Source organism: Alosa pseudoharengus, unplaced genomic scaffold (assembly GCF_046254945.1).
Source record: "Alosa pseudoharengus isolate Yale_2024_CS ecotype anadromous, Long Island Sound unplaced genomic scaffold, YU_APseudo_1.1 YU_APseudo_1.1_scf_22, whole genome shotgun sequence".
NCBI lineage: Eukaryota > Metazoa > Chordata > Actinopteri > Clupeiformes > Clupeidae > Alosa > Alosa pseudoharengus.
Genome location: NW_027468680.1, coordinates 13,907,336 through 13,924,270, shown reverse-complemented (window position 1 = coordinate 13,924,270; position 16,935 = coordinate 13,907,336). Strand labels below are relative to the sequence as shown.

Below are 16,935 nucleotides of genomic sequence, written 5' to 3'. Positions count from 1 at the left end.
TCAGGCATGCCAAACAAGCATACACAAGTTTCAAGAGTGGGGGATGGAGTAAAAGATGGAGACAAATTGAAGTGTGATTTATTTTCGCGGAACGGATGTACAGGACTGAGCGGCGGTCATCTAGTTTTTTTATGAGATTCCTTTTCAGAATACATTTTCAAATAATTGTGGAGGGCACTATAAGTCAAATTTGATGTTCGTGGAGAACTAGCCTACCTACTCAAACTGTTTGCGAGTGTTCGCAAATGTTCACTCAAGGCAAACAGAAAACTGTTTGGAAACATTCACCTATTTCTGTAAATTTGAACACACCTGTTAAATGGAAGAACCTGGTTGAACATTACACTTCCCGTAATTTATGATGGAAAAAAAAACGCTGACACAGAACTCACCGAGCAGGGTTGTTTATCTACCCAGGAGCTGGACCTTGTCGATATTTGAAAATGGTTGACATACCAGAGAAATGGAGACAAAAGAAAACTTACACTGTTGCTCAACACTTGTCAACCCTGAGTGAACAACAAAGGCAGATGGCATACCAGTGCCAAGATCAAATCAATTCAATATGTGAATTTGTCTGGTTCCCAGGCCAGGCTATTGTCTTCTTGCACGAGCACCTGTGCCAGAGACATCTCAAACAGTGCCTCTTTTGATGTGTCTGCCAAAATACTGGATCCCACTTTGACAGAAAATGAGTGCCAGATATAAAAATAAAGAATAAGAACTTTAGACGTTTTCAATTTTTATGTTGGTGAGACAATTAATGGGTTTTAAGCTGAAGCAAATCCCCAACTTTAGGGAAAACAAGCAAGTGAACGAGTCAAGAGTAAGGGCTGAGCTACACCAGGCACGTAACTGAAGCGTTCCGTTCGCATTGCGTCTGCTGCAACAATTAGCTTCCACTATAATAAATAGCTACACCAGACGTGATAGCGGGGCGTACGTTCGAAAAAAAATAGACCATTCATCTAAAATGGATTTTACGCGTCGCGAACGGAACGCTTCAGTTACGCGCATGCAGTAGCTTCGCTGTTAGAGTAAGGGTGAATACATGAGAGTGTGCCATGAATACCCAGTGGCATGATGCTCAGAATTACATTACATAGTCGTCAGTGTAACTAACTACAGCAAAGTGTTCATTGAAAACAAAGAGCTAGGAATCAACAATAAATCAACGCTAAGACAGAGATGACCTGTGTATGTGATTCATGACGTATGCTTCTACTCTTGCCTCTCCCTCCCACAATGCAACATTCATTTGAAAATGACAAAAAAACAAGACTTTAAAGCAAATACATTTTTCAAACCTTGCAATGTCTTAATAGCAAGGAAACAAGGAAAAACAGATGTGCCATTTTTTATGTGATGTTTGCTTGTGATGTTTGCAGGAGTCGTATTCAGTCTTCTGAATGATAAAAGTAGGAGTATTGATTTCAGTCCTCCAACAATAAGAGTGATGGTCAAAGATTTCTCTTCACAATAAAAGTCTGCGCCAGCAAGGTGAGGTGAGAGACCTCAGAGGCTACCAGGGCAGAGCCACATAGAGCGATAGCAAGGTAAGCCCAAAGGCACTCAAGAGGTTAATCTTTTTGCTGATTTCACCTGCTGATACCGCTGTGTCTGTGTGTGTGTGTGTGTGTGTGTCTGTGTGTGTGTGTATGTGAAATGGGGAAGAGAACAAAGGAGGTAGTTAGATCAAACTCAAAATACAAATTAAAATGCATTTCGTATCAACCAAAAGGGAAAGTGCCTTTGATGTAGCAACCATGCTTGTTGAACTGTGACACTCTTCTATTGGTATTTTACAATTTACAACATTTAATCCTATATTATTATTATTATTATCATCATCATCAGTAGTAGTAGTAGCATGCATACTATGCATATAGTAGCAGTATAAGTGGAAAATCAATTGGTTTTAAAGCACATCTGCCTACCTGTGCCATTGATGGAGATGATGGTAATTGACAAATTCCCACTCTCTGCAGCTCTGGTCAAGGTGGCAATCATCTGCATGTCACTGGGGAATGTGGAGTTGGTGGTCACAATAATGTCCGTCATATGGATTGATCCATTGCTGGTAAGAGAAGAGAGAAACCAAACAATAATTAAGATGAATGTTTGTCACATATCTTCCTAACGACACATACGGTGTACAGACAAACACACTAACACGTACACATACACGCACGCACACACACGCACACACACACAAATATCTGTAGGAATTTCCCCAGTGTATACTTTTATGGTTACCTGAAGCTTGTTGGTGTAAGGCTTATGAAATCTGGCTGAAAGTCTTCAACACGCACACACGCACGCACACACACACACACACACACAAATATCTGTAGGAATTTCCCCAGTGTGTACTTTTATGGTTACCTGAAGCTTGTTGGTGTCAGGCTTATGAAATCTGGCTGAAAGTCTTCAACAAAAAAGGGCTCAAGCTATAGATGTTGTAAAGGCACAAAGGGAGAGAAAACAAGTTTAAACTGATGGATAATAAATGCTTAACAAAATTGAAATACAACACTTTTGTTTTGCTATCATTTTTCAAGAATTGTAAAATATGAAAAATATGAAAGATTTCTTTTATGCACAAAAAATTCTCCCAAATTTTGTTCAAATATTTAGTGAGCACTTTGCCATGACAATCCATCCACTCGACACTTGTGGCATATCAAATTATGTTGATTAAAATGCATGATCATTACACAAATGTCCGTGGACTGGTCATAATAAAAGGTCACTCTAAAATGTGCCATTTTGTTAGAAAACACAATGCCACTGATTCCACAGGTTTTGAGGGTTGCATGTGAACTGATTGTAAAGGTGCTCACTGATGAAGATTTTGACAAATTTGTGCACAAATACACATTTTGTGTGCACTGAAGAAGTTTTCGATATTTTACCTCAACTCATATGAGATATGGGAGTGAAAATGTGTTACTATGGATGTGTAAATCAGGGTTGTGCAAAATTCCAGAATTGAATCGAAACCGGCTCCTAAATTCGAATTCAATTCTTGAATTTCACTTGCATTTCAATTGAGGTAGCAAACAGGAAGCAGAATTGCAATTCGAATTTTGCACAACTCTGGTGTAAATGTGTTAATATTTTGTTCAGTGTAATTTCAGAAACAGTAATCAGCAAAAACTCATCATGTCATGAATGGCAGCTATACCTCTGTTTTAATGAGTGAAGCTCTGGCGCGGAAGGCTTCAGAAGTGGATACCGAGAGATCTGCAATAAACGTGTCATTGGTACGGAACTGGGGAATGGCTCTTGAGCGGGGTTTACCTGGAAAACACACACATACACACACGCACACACACACACACTTTATGAAGTATTAGTGTGAGCACAGACTGGACCAAATCTGGACCAGATTTATTATTGTTCATTCATTGTTATAAACTCTGTTATTTGTCTTGAAAGAATAATAATTTTCTCACTTGTCACAGATATGGAACCAGGAACCACAGTCAGATTAAAACCTGAAGTTGAGTCGTTTAGGGCATTAGCCAAGGTTTCAACAACATCACTGCTTTCAGGGAGAGGTTCAGGTGAAGTATCATTGAACACAAGGTCAACATCTGTCTCAACATTGTCCATTCGATTTCGAGACAGCCTGTAAAAATGTCAAAGGATTTGTCTCAGTCTCATGAAGTACCTTTCTTTTTCACTGTGGTTTTAAGGAATGAGATGGATTTACCTGAATGCTGTCACAACGGTGCGCAGAAACCGACTTTGATAGCGTAGTCGATAGATTAAGTCACACTGTTCACAAAGACAGAGAAACAGAGAATAATTTGAAAGAAAATGTTCTTTTAACAATAAGCTTCATAATCATATTGGCTGTATTTGATGCATTTTACTAGTTTACATTTTCACTTTGTTTCCATGTGGTTACAATGTGTGTGACATAACATGATTTTAAAAATCTTAATTCTTGATTAAATCTTACTTAATTAACCATTACATTTCAATACAAAATGCAACCTATCATTGCTTGCAGCATACAAACTTGGGATTCATTGTTTGAATTTATACTTCCTTCTTGTGTCACCTGCATGTCCTTGTTTTGTGAACAAGTAATGACAGGAGGTAAATTCCTTTTATGTGTCATGTCTGATTCTGAGTGATGGATACTTACTGCATTTTCAATAGGTCTTGCTTGTTGCTGGAACTCTACACTCTGTGGGTCTGTAAGAGCTGGCTGAAATATTATGACAATGAGAACCCGAATTTCTATTACTAAAGCTGGACGTGATGGTGATCTAGTTGTAGTGCTGATTGCTGCTGCTGCTGCTGCTGTTGTTGTTGTTGTTGCTGCTGCTGTTGTTGTTGTAGTAGTAGTGGTAGTAGTTGTGTTAGGGGATGGAGTAGTTGTAGTCGTTGTGGTAGGGGCTAGGGTATTTGAAGTTGTTGTGGCTGGGGAAGAAATGGGGAAGAGAACAAAGGAGGTAGTTAGTATGGACGCAATATGCAAATCAAAATGCTTTTCGTATCAAACAAAAGGGAAAATGCCTTTGCTGTAGCAACCACACGCTTTTTGCACACTAGAGTTTTCACGATACCAGAATTATTGTTTCGATACGAAACCAAGTCAAGAATTTAAATTTCGATACTTTTTTTAAATTTGATTTGAGGGCCCCCACCACCTTGACACCATCAATAATATTGAATATTGTGGTGATCCTAGAGTCTGCTAGAGTCACACACACAGAAAATGATGGTTTATGTCATATGTTTCTATTTCATATGTACAGAGGCTTGCAAAATTATTCATCCCCCATTGCTTTAATAAATGGAATCTTTATTGCTTTAATACATGGAATTCCTTTTTAACAATAATTTACAAAAATCCCCTCTTCAATGTCAAAGTGAAAGCAAATGTCTACAAAGTAATGGAACAACAGTTCAATTACCAACTAATTTAGTTTTAAGATACAAAATTATGTTTTGTTTGTTCATCCTCCGCCTACACAAGCCTTTCCGTTTACCGTTCCCAAGCAACGTGACACCACTTGAGATGTACGTTGCTTAAAAGTGAACTCGGAAAAAAATATCCAACATGGCAGAGCGAATTCAAACATGGCAATAGATCAAATAAGTTCAGCATTTTTGCACGCGCACAAGCACATGCATACACACGCACGCACACATGCACAAACACACCCGCACACACAGACACACACACACGCACGCATACACACACACACACACACACACACACCATTAACTCACAGAGAAACACACATATACACAAAAGCAAACGCACACATGGACACACTCATTTACATACGCAAAAGTTGCAAGAGTAGGGGATGGAGTAGGGGATGGAGACAAATTGACAAGCATGATTTGTTTTTGTGGAGAGAATATGCAGGACTGAGCAGCGGTCATATTTTGTACTTTGTGGTACATCCAGTTATTATCAGTAGTAGTAGTAATAGCATGCATATTATAGATATAGTAGCAGTACATGTGGAAAACTATGGAGAAAGTCACTTGATTTTAAAAACACATCTGCCTACCTGTGCCACTGATGGAGATGATGGTAATTGACAAATTCCCACTCTCTGCAGCTCTGGTCAAGGTGGCAATAATCTGCATGTCACTGGGGAATGTGGAGTTGGCGGTCACAATAATGTCCGTCATATGGATAATTGATCCATTGCTGGTAAGAGAAAAGAGAAACCAAACAATAATTAAGATGAATGTTGTCACATTTCTTCCTATCTACACATACAGTCTACAGACATGCACGCACGGACACACACACACACACACACACACACACACACACACACACACACACACACACACACACACACACACACACACTTATCTGTAGGATTTTCCCCAATGTGTACTTCTATGGTTACCTGAAGCTTGTTGGTGTCAGGCTTATGAAGTCTGGCTGAAAGTCTTCAACAAAAAACGGCTCAAGCTATAGATGTCGTAAAGGCACAAGGGGAGAGAAAAGTTTAAACTGATGGCTAATAAATGGTTAACAGAATTTAAATACAACACTTTTTTTGCTATCATTTTTCAAGAATTGAAGTAAAATATGAAAGATTTCTTTTATGCACATGAAGTGACACACACACACACACACACACAGACACACACACACACACACACACACACACACACACACACACATTAACTTGAGAAGGTCACCAGGTCCCATTGTCTGAAAAACACCCAAAACTAAAACATTTCTATAGCTATTCTCCACTTTGGGTATGGCACTTGGTCATCATGGATGCTGATCATGGATCACTCTTCTACAAACATGCACAACTCAGCTTAACCTTTATAAGGACACACCTGGACAAAGAATTTAGCTTTCACTGGATTTTTTTTGACCCAGGTACATGGCCTGAGATTGGCAAAAAGAAGCATTAAACCCCAATGTCCATTTCAAGTGTGGGGGTGAGAAAATTATTATTTTGGGGGAGTTTTTCAACCAGGGGGACCTGGTGACCTTATCAAAGTAAATGGTAACACTAAAACAAGGGGCTAAATTTAGATTCTGGAGGAAAAGATCAGGCAGTGTGCAGAGAGACCTACCCCAATAGGCGGTATTGGACCATTAAACCACACAATGATCCATAACATATGGCCAAACAAGGCAATAAATGGTTAATAGAGAACAATATCAACATTTTGGAGTGGCCCAGACCTCAATCCGTCAAAAAAATGAGCACAAGGCCAGAGTGATGGTAAAGAATCCTTCTTGCCTCAGAATTGCTGCTTAAAAGGTGCAGCCTACAATCATTGTGGAGACATGGAGAGGCTTGGTAGGTATTATCAGAACCAGTTTGAGAGCTCTGATGGCAAATAAAGATGTTTCCACTGATTATGTGGCAGTGTCATTTTCAGTCAGTTTGGTATATGGCAGTGTCATTTTCAGTCAGAACGAGCATATTGATAAAGAGAAAATCAACATTAAATAAATATTTGCCAGGGGTATAAATATAGTTGTCCTTAACTGTACCTACCTACCTACTTGTGGCATATCAAAATATGCATGATTATTAGACAGATGTTCCATGGACTGGTCACAGTAAAAGACCACTCTAAAATTTGTTAAAAAACACAATGCCACTGATCTCATAAGTTTTGAGGGAGAGTGCACTGACATGCTGACTGTGAGAATTTCCACCAGAGCTGTTGCCTGTGAACTGATTGTAAAGGTGCTCACTGATGAAGATTTTAACAAATTTGTGCACAAATACACATTTTGTGAGCATTGGAGAAGTTTTGGAGAACTCACATGAAACTTGTGAAAAATGAAAAACGGGGTGAAAATGGAGCGAAAAATAATGGGTAAATGTCTTAATATTTTTGTTCAGTATAATTTCAGAAACAGTAATCAGGAAATACTGTTGGCAAAAACTCACAACACAACACGCATGGCAGCTATACCTCTGTTTTGATGAGTGAAGCTCTGGCACGGAAGGCTTCGGAAGTGGATACCAAGAGATCTGCAATAAACGTGTCATTGGTACGGAACTGGGGCATGGCTCTTGAGCGGGGTTCACCTGGAAAACACACACACACACACACACACACACTTTATGAAGTAGTGTAAGTGCAGACTGGATCAAATCTGGACTCGATTTCGTATTGTTCATTCATTGTACTAAACCCAAGTTATTAATATTGAAAGAATAATTATTTTCTCACTTGTCACAGATATGGAACCAGGAACCACAGTTAGATTAAAGCCTGAAGTTGAGTCGTTTATGGCTTTAGCCAAGGTTTCAACAACATCACTGCTTTCAGGGAGGCGTTCAGGTGAAGTGTCATTGAACACAAGGTTGACATCTGTCTCAACATTGCTCATTCGATTTCGAGACAGCCTGTAAAAATGTCAAAGGATTTGTCTCATGAAGTACCTTTCTTTTTCACTGTGGTTTTAAGGAATGAGATGGATTTACCTGAATGCTGTTACAACGGTCCGCAGAAACCGACTTTGATAGCGTAGTCGATAGATTAAGTCACACTGTTCACAAAGACAGAGAAACAGAGAATGATTTGAAAGAAAATGTTCTTTTAACAATAAGTTTCATAATCATATTGGCTGTATTTGATGCATTTTACTAGTTTACATTTCCACTTTGTTTTCATGTGGTTACAATTTGTGTGATATAATTTTATCTTTAAAATCTTAATTCTGGATTAAATCTTAATCTTAATTAACCATTACATTTCAATACAAAATGCATATCATTGCTTGCAGCATACACACTTTAGATTTATTGTTTGAGTTTATATTTGCTTCTTCACCTACATGTCCTTGTGAGCAACTAATGACTGGAGGTAAAATGCTTTTATGTGTAATGTCTGATTCTGAGAGAGGAATACTTACTGCATTTTCAATAGTTCTTGCTTGTTGCTGGAACTCTACGCTCTGTGAGTTATTAAGAGCTGGCTGAAATACTATGACAAGGACAACCCGAATTACTATTATAAAAGCTGGACATGATGGTGGTCTAGTTGTAGTGCTGATTGTTGTTGCTGTTGTAGTGGTAGTAGGGGATGGAGTAGTTGTAGTCATTGTGGTAGGGGCTAGGGTAGTAGTAGATGTAGTTGAATTTGGCACTCCAGTTGAAGTAGATTCTATTGCTGTAGTTATGGTCGACTGTGTTGCTCCAGTTGTAGTTGCCCCAGTTGTAGTTGATTCTGTTGCTTCAGTTGAAGATGATTGTGTTGCAGCAGTTAGGGTTGACTGTGGTGCTCCAGTTGATGTGGATTCTGTTGCTGTTGTTATGGTCGACTGTGTTGCTCCAGTTGTAGTTGCCCAAGTTGTAGTTGATTGTGTCAAAACAAATGTAGTTGATTCTGTTTCTTCAGTTGAAGATGATTGTGTTGCAGCAGTTGTAGTTGATTCTGATGCTTCAGTTGAAGATGATTGTGTTGCAGCAGTTGTAATTGATTCTGTTACATCAGTGGAAGTTAATTGTGTCGCTCCACTTATGGTTGACTGTGTAACTCCAATTGAGGTTGAATCTGTAGTTGATTCCGTCACTACGGTTGTGGTTGACTGTGTTGCACCAGATATGGTTGATTGTGGTGCTCCAGTTGCACTTGATTCTATTGCATCACTTGTAGTTGAATTTGGCACTCCAGTTGAAGTAGATTCTGTTGCTGTAGTTATGGTTGACTGTGTAACTCCAGTTGAAGTTGATTGTGTTCCTCCAGTTGTAATTGATTCTTTTACACCAGTGGTAGTTAATTCTGTCGCTGCAGTCAGGGTTGATTGTGTATCTCCAGTTGAGGTTGATTCTGTAGTTGATTCTGTCACCTCAGTTGTAGTTGATTCTGTTACTTCAGTTGAAGATGATTGTGTTGCAGCAGTTGTAGTTGATTCTGTTGCTTCAGTTGAAGACGATTGTGTTGCAGCAGTTGTAATTGATTCTGTTACATCAGTGGTAGTTAATTGTGTTGCTCCACTTATGGTTGATTGTGTCACTCCAGTTGAGGTTGAATCTGTAGTTGATTCCGTCACTACGGTTGTGGTTGATTGTGTTGCACCAGATATGGTTGACTGTGGTGCTCCAGTTGATGTGGATTCTGTTGCATCACCTGTAGTTGAAAATAGTGCTCCAGTTGAAATAGATTCTGTTGCTGTAGTTATGATCGACTGTGTTGCTCCAGTTGTAGTTGATTGTGTCAAAACAAATGTAGTTGATTCTGTTGCTTCAGTTGAAGAGGATTGTGTTGCAGCAGTTGTAGTTAATTCTGTTGCTTCAGTTGAAGATGATTGTGTTGCAGCAGTTATGGTTGACTGTGGTGCTCCAGTTGATGTGGATTCTGTTGCTGTTGTTATGGTCGACTGTGTTGCTCCAGTTGTAGTTGCCCCAGTTGTAGTTGATTCTGTTGCTTCAGTTGAAGATGATTGTGTTGCAGCAGTTAGGGTTGACTGTGGTGCTCCAGTTGATGTGGATTCTGTTGCTGTTGTTATGGTCGACTGTGTTGCTCCAGTTGTAGTTGCCCCAGTTGTAGTTGATTGTGTCAAAACAAATGTAGTTGATTCTATTGCTTCAGTTGAAGATGATTGTGTTGCAGCAGTTGTAGTTGATTCTGATGCTTCAGTTGAAGATGATTGTGTTGCAGCAGTTGTAATTGATTCTGTTACATCAGTGGAAGTTAATTGTGTCGCTCCAGTTATGGTTGACTGTGTAACTCCAGTTGAGGTTGAATCTGTAGTAGATTCCGTCACTACGGTTGTGGTTGACTGTGTTGCACCAGATATGGTTGATTGTGGTGGTCCAGTTGCTGTTGATTCTGTTGCATCACTTGTAGTTGAATTTGGCACTCCAGTTGAAGTAGATTCTGTTACTTCAGTTGAAGATGATTGTGTTGCAGCAGTTGTAGTTGATTCTGATGCTTCAGTTGAAGATGATTGTGTTGCAGCAGTTGTAATTGATTCTGTTACATCAGTGGAAGTTAATTGTGTCGCTCCAGTTATGGTTGACTGTGTAACTCCAATTGAGGTTGAATCTGTAGTTGATTCCGTCACTACGGTTGTGGTTGATTGTGTTGCACCAGATATGGTTGACTGTGGTGCTCCAGTTGCACTTGATTCTGTTGCATCACTTGTAGTTGAATTTGGCACTCCAGTTGAAGTAGATTCTGTTGCTGTAGTTATGGTTGACTGTGTAACTCCAGTTGAAGTTGATTGTGTTCCTCCAGTTGTAATTGATTCTTTTACACCAGTGGTAGTTAATTCTGTCGCTGCAGTCAGGGTTGATTGTGTATCTCCAGTTGAGGTTGATTCTGTAGTTGATTCTGTCACCTCAGTTGTAGTTGATTCTGTTACTTCAGTTGAAGATGATTGTGTTGCAGCAGTTGTAGTTGATTCTGTTGCTTCAGTTGAAGACGATTGTGTTGCAGCAGTTGTAAATGATTCTGTTACATCAGTGGTAGTTAATTTTGTCACTCCACTTATGGTTGATTGTGTCACTCCAGTTGAAGTTGAATCTGTAGTTGATTCCGTCACTACGGTTGTGGTTGATTGTGTTGCACCAGATATGTTTGACTGTGGTGCTCCAGTTGATGTGGATTCTGTTGCATCACCTGTAGTTGAAAATAGTGCTCCAGTTGAAATAGATTCTGTTGCTGTAGTTATGATCGACTGTGTTGCTCCAGTTGTAGTTGCCCCAGTTGTAGTTGATTGTGTCAAAACAAATGTAGTTGATTCTGTTGCTTCAGTTGAAGAGGATTGTGTTGCAGCAGTTGTAGTTAATTCTGTTGCTTCAGTTGAAGATGATTGTGTTGCTGCAGTTATGGTTGACTGTGGTGCTCCAGTTGATGTGGATTCTGTTGCTGTTGTTATGGTCGACTGTGTTGCTCCAGTTGTAGTTGCCCCAGTTGTAGTTGATTATTCTGTTGCTTCAGTTGAAGATGATTGTGTTGCAGCAGTTAGGGTTGACTGTGGTGCTCCAGTTGATGTGGATTCTGTTGCTGTTGTTATGGTCGACTGTGTTGCTCCAGTTGTAGTTGCCCCAGTTGTAGTTGATTGTGTCAAAACAAATGTAGTTGATTCTATTGCTTCAGTTGAAGATGATTGTGTTGCAGCAGTTGTAGTTGATTCTGATGCTTCAGTTGAAGATGATTGTGTTGCAGCAGTTGTAATTGATTCTGTTACATCAGTGGAAGTTAATTGTGTCACTCCAGTTATGGTTGACTGTGTAACTCCAGTTGAGGTTGAATCTGTAGTAGATTCCGTCACTACGGTTGTGGTTGACTGTGTTGCACCAGATATGGTTGATTGTGGTGGTCCAGTTGCTGTTGATTCTGTTGCATCACTTGTAGTTGAATTTGGCACTCCAGTTGAAGTAGATTCTGTTACTTCAGTTGAAGATGATTGTGTTGCAGCAGTTGTAGTTGATTCTGATGCTTCAGTTGAAGATGATTGTGTTGCAGCAGTTGTAATTGATTCTGTTACATCAGTGGAAGTTAATTGTGTCGCTCCAGTTATGGTTGACTGTGTAACTCCAATTGAGGTTGAATCTGTAGTTGATTCCGTCACTACGGTTGTGGTTGACTGTGTTGCACCAGATATGGTTGATTGTGGTGCCCCAGTTGCACTTGATTCTGTTGCATCACTTGTAGTTGAATTTGGCACTCCAGTTGAAGTAGATTCTGTTGCTGTAGTTATGGTTGACTGTGTAACTCCAGTTGAAGTTGATTGTGTTCCTCCAGTTGTAATTGATTCTTTTACACCAGTGGTAGTTAATTCTGTCGCTGCAGTCAGGGTTGATTGTGTATCTCCAGTTGAGGTTGATTCTGTAGTTGATTCTGTCACCTCAGTTGTAGTTGATTCTGTTACTTCAGTTGAAGATGATTGTGTTGCAGCAGTTGTAGTTGATTCTGTTGCTTCAGTTGAAGACGATTGTGTTGCAGCAGTTGTAAATGATTCTGTTACATCAGTGGTAGTTAATTTTGTCACTCCACTTATGGTTGATTGTGCCACTCCAGTTGAAGTTGAATCTGTAGTTGATTCCGTCACTACGGTTGTGGTTGATTGTGTTGCACCAGATATGTTTGACTGTGGTGCTCCAGTTGATGTGGATTCTGTTGCATCACCTGTAGTTGAAAATAGTGCTCCAGTTGAAATAGATTCTGTTGCTGTAGTTATGATCGACTGTGTTGCTCCAGTTGTAGTTGCCCCAGTTGTAGTTGATTGTGTCAAAACAAATGTAGTTGATTCTGTTGCTTCAGTTGAAAAGGATTGTGTTGCAGCAGTTGTAGTTAATTCTGTTGCTTCAGTTGAAGATGATTGTGTTGCTGCAGTTATGGTTGACTGTGGTGCTCCAGTTGATGTGGATTCTGTTGCTGTTGTTATGGTCGACTGTGTTGCTCCAGTTGTAGTTGCCCCAGTTGTAGTTGATTCTGTTGCTTCAGTTGAAGATGATTGTGTTGCAGCAGTTAGGGTTGACTGTGGTGCTCCAGTTGATGTGGATTCTGTTGCTGTTGTTATGGTCGACTGTGTTGCTCCAGTTGTAGTTGCCCCAGTTGTAGTTGATTGTGTCAAAACAAATGTAGTTGATTCTATTGCTTCAGTTGAAGATGATTGTGTTGCAGCAGTTGTAGTTGATTCTGATGCTTCAGTTGAAGATGATTGTGTTGCAGCAGTTGTAATTGATTCTGTTACATCAGTGGAAGTTAATTGTGTCGCTCCAGTTATGGTTGACTGTGTAACTCCAGTTGAGGTTGAATCTGTAGTAGATTCTGTCACTACGGTTGTGGTTGACTGTGTTGCACCAGATATGGTTGATTGTGGTGGTCCAGTTGCTGTTGATTCTGTTGCATCACTTGTAGTTGAATTTGGCACTCCAGTTGAAGTAGATTCTGTTACTTCAGTTGAAGATGATTGTGTTGCAGCAGTTGTAGTTGAGTCTGTTGCTTCAGTTGAAGATGATTGTGTTGCAGCAGTTGTAATTGATTCTGTTACATCAGTGGTAGTTAATTGTGTCGCTCCACTTATGGTTGATTGTGTCACTCCAGTTGAGGTTGAATCTGTAGTTGATTCCGTCACTACGGTTGTGGTTGATTGTGTTGCACCAGATATGGTTGACTGTGGTGCTCCAGTTGCTGTTGATTCTGTTGCATCACTTGTAGTTGAATTTGGCACTCCAGTTGAAGTAGATTCTGTTACTTCAGTTGAAGATGATTGTGTTGCAGCAGTTGTAGTTGATTCTGTTGCTTCAGTTGAAGATGATTGTGTTGCAGCAGTTGTAATTGATTCTGTTACATCAGTGGTAGTTAATTGTGTCGCTCCACTTATGGTTGATTGTGTCACTCCAGTTGAGGTTGAATCTGTAGTTGATTCCGTCACTACGGTTGTGGTTGATTGTGTTGCACCAGATATGGTTGACTGTGGTGCTCCAGTTGCTGTTGATTCTGTTGCATCACCTGTAGTTGAATTTGGCACTCCAGTTGAAGTAGATTCTGTTGCTGTAGTTATGGTTGACTGTGTAACTCCAGTTGAAGTTGATTGTGTTCCTCCAGTTGTAATTGATTCTTTTACACCAGTGGTAGTTAATTCTGTCGCTGCAGTCAGGGTTGATTGTGTATCTCCAGTTGAGGTTGATTCTGTAGTTGATTCTGTCACCTCAGTTGTAGTTGATTCTGTTACTTCAGTTGAAGATGATTGTGTTGCAGCAGTTGTAGTTGATTCTGTTGCTTCAGTTGAAGATGATTGTGTTGCAGCAGTTGTAGTTGATTCTGTTGCTTCAGTTGAAGATGATTGTGTTGCAGCAGTTGTAATTGATTCTGTTACATCAGTGGAAGTTAATTGTGTCGCTCCAGTTATGGTTGACTGTGTAACTCCAGTTGAGGTTGAATCTGTAGTTGATTCCGTCACTACGGTTGTGGTTGACTGTGTTGCACCAGATATGGTTGATTGTGGTGGTCCAGTTGCTGTTGATTCTGTTGCATCACTTGTAGTTGAATTTGGAACTCCAGTTGAAGTAGATTCTGTTACTTCAGTTGAAGATGATTGTGTTGCAGCAGTTGTAGTTGATTCTGTTGCTTCAGTTGAAGATGATTGTGTTGCAGCAGTTGTAATTGATTCTGTTACATCAGTGGAAGTTAATTGTGTCGCTCCAGTTATGGTTGACTGTGTAACTCCAATTGAAGTTGATTGTGTTCCTCCAGTTGTAATTGATTCTGTTACACCAGTGGTAGTTAATTCTGTCGCTGCAGTCAGGGTTGATTGTGTATCTCCAGTTGAGGTTGATTCTGTAGTTGATTCTGTCACCTCAGTTGTAGTTGATTCTGTTACTTCAGTTGAAGATGATTGTGTTGCAGCAGTTGTAGTTGATTCTGTTGCTTCAGTTGAAGATGATTGTGTTGCAGCAGTTGTAATTGATTCTGTTACATCAGTGGTAGTTAATTGTGTCGCTCCACTTATGGTTGATTGTGTCACTCCAGTTGAGGTTGAATCTGTAGTTGATTCCGTCACTACGGTTGTGGTTGATTGTGTTGCACCAGATATGGTTGACTGTGGTGCTCCAGTTGATGTGGATTCTGTTGCATCACCTGTAGTTGAAAATAGTGCTCCAGTTGAAATAGATTCTGTTGCTGTAGTTATGGTAGACTGTGTTGCTCCAGTTGTAGTTGCCCCAGTTGTAGCTGATTGTGTCAAAACAAATGTAGTTGATTCTGTTGCTTCAGTTGAAGATGATTGTGTTGCAGCAGTTGTAGTTAATTCTGTTGCTTCAGTTGAAGATGATTGTGTTGCAGCAGTTATGGTTGACTGTGGTGCTCCAGTTGATGTGGATTCTGTTGCTGTTGTTATGGTCGACTGTGTTGCTCCAGTTGTAGTTGCCCCAGTTGTAGTTGATTCTGTTGCTTCAGTTGAAGATGATTGTGTTGCAGCAGTTAGGGTTGACTGTGGTGCACCAGTTGATGTGGATCCTGTTGCTGTTGTTATGGTCGACTGTGTTGCTCCAGTTGTAGTTGCCCCAGTTGTAGTTGATTGTGTCAAAACAAATGTAGTTGATTCTGTTGCTTCAGTTGAAGATGATTGTGTTGCAGCAGTTGTAGTTGATTCTGATGCTTCAGTTGAAGATGATTGTGTTGCAGCAGTTGTGCCGTAATGTGATGCTTAAAAAGAGAAAAAAGAAATATGATATAGCTATTTTTATTTTACAAAAATGAATGCTGTTATTTTTGTCCACAGTCCAACTTACCAAGAATCACCACTATCACAGTAGCTGCTCTTTTCCACATTTTCATTCATTTGAGGATCTATAAAAATAATATATATGTTAACACACACACACATATATACACACAAACACACACACACTGTACAAGGTAGTGATATAGTTGTTGTCTTAAGTTTGTTTTATTGATTTTTTTCTCCTGTGGTACACTGTGAGAAATATGTACAGATGAACACACATGTACACATGAACATATGAATTTTTAGTAAAAGCCTATTTTTATAATTTCCCATTATATTGTAAGTGTGTAAAGCACGCTGTTTAGGCCTGTCTATAGGCACACTTTGGCATGACTTCATTGTGTAGTTTGTTGACTTCAGATTGTTGATCATCACCTTGAAATTTTCATGTAACATACTGTTTTTGGAGGATTTTCCTTCATTTGTAGAGACAATAAAGATTCTCTCTCTCTCTTTCTCTCTCTCTCTATCTATATAGGCTTAGCTCCCTTACTTTTTCTAGGGAAAATACTTACTTTTCGCAGGAGTAGCTATGTAATTCTCCATAAGTGGGCAGCCAGGTAGGCATTGTCTCAGATTACCGTTTTTCTCAATTGCTAAAAAACATTTCTGGATGTTATGCCTTCATTGTCTGCACTGTGCTGGTCACTCATTTCCCAAAACATCAAACTTCCAGGTCAAGACGAAACTTTTCACTCAAAACAATTTTGCTGAAAAATCACAGTTTGTCTTGAGACATACAACAAAAGCCCTAAAAACAGATGAACTACAATTTATGTTAGTCTTACACACTGGTGAGATCAATTCAAAACACTACGGCAAAAACTCCAACCACACGATTTTCTTCACTGGCCATTGCCTATATACAGTTAGCCTGATGTAGCCAACTCAATTCTATTCAGAATTTGAGTCTAGTATCAGTGCATTGGGGCCTGATTATGGGGGCCCCACCAATCCAGGATGAGAACTGTGAGGACTATGTGAAACCAGGTGTAAGTTATTCAGGACACGTGCACATTCTCGTTTTTCCTCCCAAAGAACCCACGGTTGGAATAAAAAAAGACATGGAAAATAGCGTCATTCACATAAAGTGAACAACCTCTTTATATAGGCTAACAATGAAGTACAGTTTTCTTTTTGGAATGGGGAAATATGGCTATTTTTGTAAAATAGGGAGAGTAGTCGTGGTGGACCAACTGAATGCAAATTTGCGTATG

The 16,935-nt window shown here is 39.7% G+C and overlaps 2 protein-coding genes across 4 annotated transcripts; both read right to left on the bottom strand.

The window, feature by feature from the left end:
• Nucleotides 1–309: 309 nt before the first annotated feature.
• Nucleotides 310–8,752, bottom strand: LOC143139841 (uncharacterized). Of its 3 annotated transcripts, none has more exons than XM_076300641.1 (13): nt 8,390–8,752; nt 7,959–8,023; nt 7,705–7,880; nt 7,444–7,559; nt 5,895–5,959; nt 5,544–5,686; nt 4,160–4,437; nt 3,719–3,783; nt 3,459–3,634; nt 3,188–3,303; nt 2,386–2,450; nt 1,938–2,077; nt 310–1,644 (listed from the first exon to the last, which is right to left on the bottom strand). In XM_076300641.1, exons 1-13 carry the CDS (start codon nt 8,576–8,578, stop codon nt 1,523–1,525), a joined length of 1,716 nt encoding a protein of 571 aa, XP_076156756.1. In that variant the 5' UTR covers nt 8,579–8,752; the 3' UTR covers nt 310–1,522. The 3 variants fall into 3 exon arrangements, with proteins under 3 accessions (XP_076156756.1, XP_076156757.1, XP_076156758.1); XM_076300642.1 differs by having other exon boundaries at nt 310–1,620; XM_076300643.1 differs by having other exon boundaries at nt 1,938–2,020.
• On the bottom strand, nt 8,653–15,762 carry LOC143139552 (uncharacterized). The gene is made up of 5 exons (XM_076300131.1): nt 15,723–15,762; nt 12,794–15,162; nt 11,426–12,070; nt 8,822–9,064; nt 8,653–8,709 (listed from the first exon to the last, which is right to left on the bottom strand). Exons 1-5 carry the CDS (start codon nt 15,760–15,762, stop codon nt 8,653–8,655), a joined length of 3,354 nt encoding a protein of 1,117 aa, XP_076156246.1.
• Nucleotides 15,763–16,935: the final 1,173 nt, after the last annotated feature.

What these genes read in the sequence shown, in the direction of transcription:
- LOC143139841 (XM_076300641.1), bottom strand. Translation starts at nt 8,578, where the DNA reads ATGACTACAACTACTCCATCCCCTACTACCACTACAACAGCAACAACA. An exon ending in TGGTTCCATATCTGTGACAA is followed by an intron (nt 7,560 to 7,704) that starts GTGAGAAAATAA and finishes TGTGTTTTCCAG; the next exon opens with GTGAACCCCGCTCAAGAGCC. An exon ending in TGGTTCCATATCTGTGACAA is followed by an intron (nt 3,304 to 3,458) that starts GTGAGAAAATTA and finishes TGTGTTTTCCAG; the next exon opens with GTAAACCCCGCTCAAGAGCC.
- LOC143139552 (XM_076300131.1), bottom strand. Translation starts at nt 15,762, where the DNA reads ATGTGGAAAAGAGCAGCTACTGTGATAGTGGTGATTCTTG. An exon ending in TGTGATAGTGGTGATTCTTG is followed by an intron (nt 15,163 to 15,722) that starts GTAAGTTGGACT and finishes TGACACAATCAG; the next exon opens with CTACAACTGGGGCAACTACA. An exon ending in CTGCTGCAACACAATCATCT is followed by an intron (nt 9,065 to 11,425) that starts TCAACTGAAGCA and finishes GGTGCAACACAG; the next exon opens with TCAACCACAACCGTAGTGAC.